The sequence below is a fragment of the Piliocolobus tephrosceles genome, chromosome 2 (genome assembly GCF_002776525.5).
Source record: "Piliocolobus tephrosceles isolate RC106 chromosome 2, ASM277652v3, whole genome shotgun sequence".
Taxonomy (NCBI): domain Eukaryota; kingdom Metazoa; phylum Chordata; class Mammalia; order Primates; family Cercopithecidae; genus Piliocolobus; species Piliocolobus tephrosceles.
Window position 1 is genome coordinate 9,317,825 of NC_045435.1, and position 3,666 is coordinate 9,321,490.

General features: G+C 35.6%; 1 protein-coding gene across 1 annotated transcript; it reads right to left on the bottom strand.

Annotated features, from left to right (window-relative positions):
- Window positions 1-770: 770 nt before the first annotated feature.
- On the bottom strand, window positions 771-1,772 carry LOC111545152 (olfactory receptor 5K4). The gene is given in 1 exon segment (XM_023216078.2): window positions 771-1,772. A coding segment is annotated over 1 exon segment (1,002 nt).
- Between the last annotated feature and the right edge of the window lie 1,894 nt (window positions 1,773-3,666).

Here is a 3,666-nt window from a genome sequence, read left to right on the forward strand (position 1 = left end):
TATATTTTAAAATGTTTAATGAGTGTTTAATATGTAAACTGCAGTTTTATAATAGATAGCAAAAAGCAGGGTTGATGCCTTCAAGAATGAAAAGGACCTTAATTACACTTCTGGTTAAAGCAGACCTTAATCTACTCTGTCCAATTTGTTATAAGTCGCTGTTAATTATTCTACAAAATAGAATACTTTGTGGGTGAGCCTCTTTGTGTGTGTGTATGTGTGTGTCTGTGTCTGTGTATGCCTGTGTATGTGTGTGTGTGTGTTCCTTTTCATTTTATTTTTTTCATTCCTGGAATCTTAACTAAATAAAACTTCATTACCTTAAATATAAATTACTGCAGTTAGTTTGCGTCTAGTCTTTTCCACTCTAAAGTAATACATATGTGTCTGTCAGGTCAGTTTTCTGAAATAAAACTACCATTTCACTTTTCTGCCAGGAAATTTTACATATTTCAAACACTCTACATATGATTGGATATAATGTCTTCCATTAAGTAGAAAACATTAATCAAAGAAGACTCTTCTACACATTTAAACATTTAACTTTCATGCTATGTTGATTAATTGAGGTTTAGGATAATACTCTTTGACAATTTCATGAGAGTCATGAAAGGTAGTAATAACAGTTACCAGTGAGTTTCCCCTGATTCATTCTGGTTGTGGAATTTGGATAAAGATTTGTCAAATAATTTTGAAATTCCCATTGATATATTTTTTAAATAAACATAGCCTAATGATTTAGAGGCTTACATTTTGTGTAAAATAACATATTAATTTTTCTGTGTTCCCTGTTTATGAAAGCATTTTAATAAATTTAAAAATCAATTTGCTATAGAGCAAGTTTGTTCAAGAATGTTATAATTCCTTATCATTTTTTTAAGAACGTTTATCACCTCCTTATTTCTCAGACTATAAATAAAAGGGTTTAGTAATGGGATTACTATTGTATAAAATATTGCCACCAGTATATCTTTATCTCCTTCTTCCAATGGTCGAATATACATGAGAAGACAAATGTAAAATATTGAGACAGAGAGAAAGTGGGATGCACAGGTAGAAAATGCTTTACCTCTTCCCTCCTTGGATTTCATTTTGAAAATAGTCAAAAGGATGCATAGATAAGAGATCAAGACAGTAGCAATGGTAAAGATTTGAATTGGTATTGAAAAGATATATATCATTAGTTCGTTAATAGAAGGATCAGTACAGGAGAGTCTATACAGTGGAAGAATATCACAGAAAAAGTGGTCAATTTTATTAGACCTGCAGAAAGTTAACCTTATCAGAAGCCCTACATGAATCATGGAATGCAGGTTTCCAGCTATGAAGGCCCCTGTGGTCATCTGAATGCAGAGTGTCTTGGACATCATGGTGTGGTACTGCAGTGGGTGGCATATGGCCACATAGCGGTCATAGGCCATTGCCGCCAGAAGAAAGCAGTCTGTGGTTTCAGCAAGACAGAGAAAATAAAATTGTGCCATACATTCATACAGGGAAATAATTCTATCCTTAGAAAAGAAATTCTCTAACATTTTGGGGGTAACAGCACAGGAACAGCAGGAATCCATCAGAGCCAGGTTGCCCAGAAAGATGTACATTGGTGTGTGAAGATGGTACTCTACATAAATTAATGCCACCAGACCAAGATTCCCCACCATGGTGACCAGATAGATGGCAGAGAACACCACAAACAGAAGCATCTTCAGCTCCGGATAATTTGTATATCCTATGAGGATAAATTCAGCTGCTAAGGAGTGATTTTCCTTAGCCATTCCTGGCTTCTCTGCAGAGACATAAATTATAAAGAAATTTAATTGAGATTCTAAAGCAAAATGTTTCTAATTTTCGCCCTATAACTTCCCTGTATACAAAAGGGAAGAAAGTCTTCTTCGAATCCTCCTGTGCCATCTCCTGAACACTAGCATACTCACTGCAGGTCACATCAAGTGAGAGAAAAACGTATCATGGATTGTGCACACAGGGCTTGTCTGAAAATATCTGTGTGAATTCCTAGGGCAGGAAAGCTTTATCTGCATGAATTATCCTATGGTGATGTAAAATTTAGGATCAGTACATATAATTTTCCATTTCCAAAATTAAAAGACATTTTCTTATGGTATCTTTTCCTCCAGGAAAAAAATAAACAAGTTTTAAATCATATCCTATTGGATCAATGTGATGCTTAAAATGAATTACTCTTTAGGCATTTTAAATGTCTACATTTTAAAAACTGCACACAAACACAGTGAGCTTGAAGAATGCTTTTGCCAGCTTAGTAACCCTTTCCAGATAAGGTCACCAATGCATATTTTTAGAAATATCAGGCTGGGCACGGTGGCTTATGCCTGTAATCCCAGCACTTGGGGAGGCTGAGGCAGGCGGACCACGAGGTCAGGAGTTTGGGACAAGCCTGACCAACATGGTGAAATCCCATCTCTATTAAAAATACAAAAATTAGCTGGGTGTGGTGGTGCCCACCTGTGATCTCAGCTACTCACAAGGCTGATGCAGGAGAATCACTTGAACCTTGCATTCAAGGTGGAGCTTGCAGTGAGTCGAGATCTCACCACTGCACTCCAGCCTGGGCAAGAGAGCAAGACTCCATCTCAAGAAAAAAAAAAAAAAAAAAAGAAAGAAAAGAAAAAAAGAGAAATATCTACTCATCCTTTTAGAGAGGATAAGAACATGAAACATCTATAGGTGTTCTTTATAATTGTATTGGACAACATTTTTATGTTCATTTCAACATATTCTAGATACGATTCCAATCTTGGTATGACAAATTTCTCAAGGAGCTATTACTCTTAATCACTCACTTATCCTAATACTTTCTGTATCTAGTTTTAAGAGTTTTACGTGCATGTCTAACGTTGTAAGATTTGGTTGCAAAGCCTCCACTCACGGTGTGAATATTCTTCATGATAAATATCTATTTTGTCTTCACTCAGACATCTCTCATAGAAACTAATGTCTTCATTTTCAGCGAGTTCCATGGAGGTTCTCCATTTATTTACTTAAGCTTTAAATTTATTTAAATTTACAAACTCATTATCTACTCTTAACTGGCTATATATTTATTTGAGTTTATTGATCACCTGAATTTATTATATAGTTATTATAATTTGGCAACTATAACATTAAAATATTTCAGTTGCAGAAAAAATATGAGTTTTAAGGAATAATAAAGTTAACTTTCTTTTCTTCTAGAAGTTTCTAAAGGTCTTTAGTCACAGCATACTCCAAATAGACAATTTTGGAGAAAAGCCTACAATAGTTAATTCAAAGTGCTTTTTTTTTTTTTTTTTTTTTTTTTTTTTATTTTTTTTGAGACGAAGTTTCACTCTTGTTGCCCATGGCTGGAATGCAATGGTGCAATCTTAGCTCACTGCAACCTCCACCTCCCAGATTCAAGCAATTCTCCTGCCTCAGGCTCCTGAGTAGTTGTGATTACATGCATGAGCCACCATGCCCGGTTAATTTTGTATTTTTAGTAGAGACGGGGTTTCACCATGTTGGTCAGGCTGGTCTTGAACTCCTGACCTCAGGTGATCTGCCTGTCTCGGCCTCCCAAAGTGTTGGGATTCCAGGCATGAGCCACTGCGCCTGGCCAATGCATTGTTTTAGAAACATATTTTGGTTAGGTTTTCTCTGTTTCTTACTTTTGTT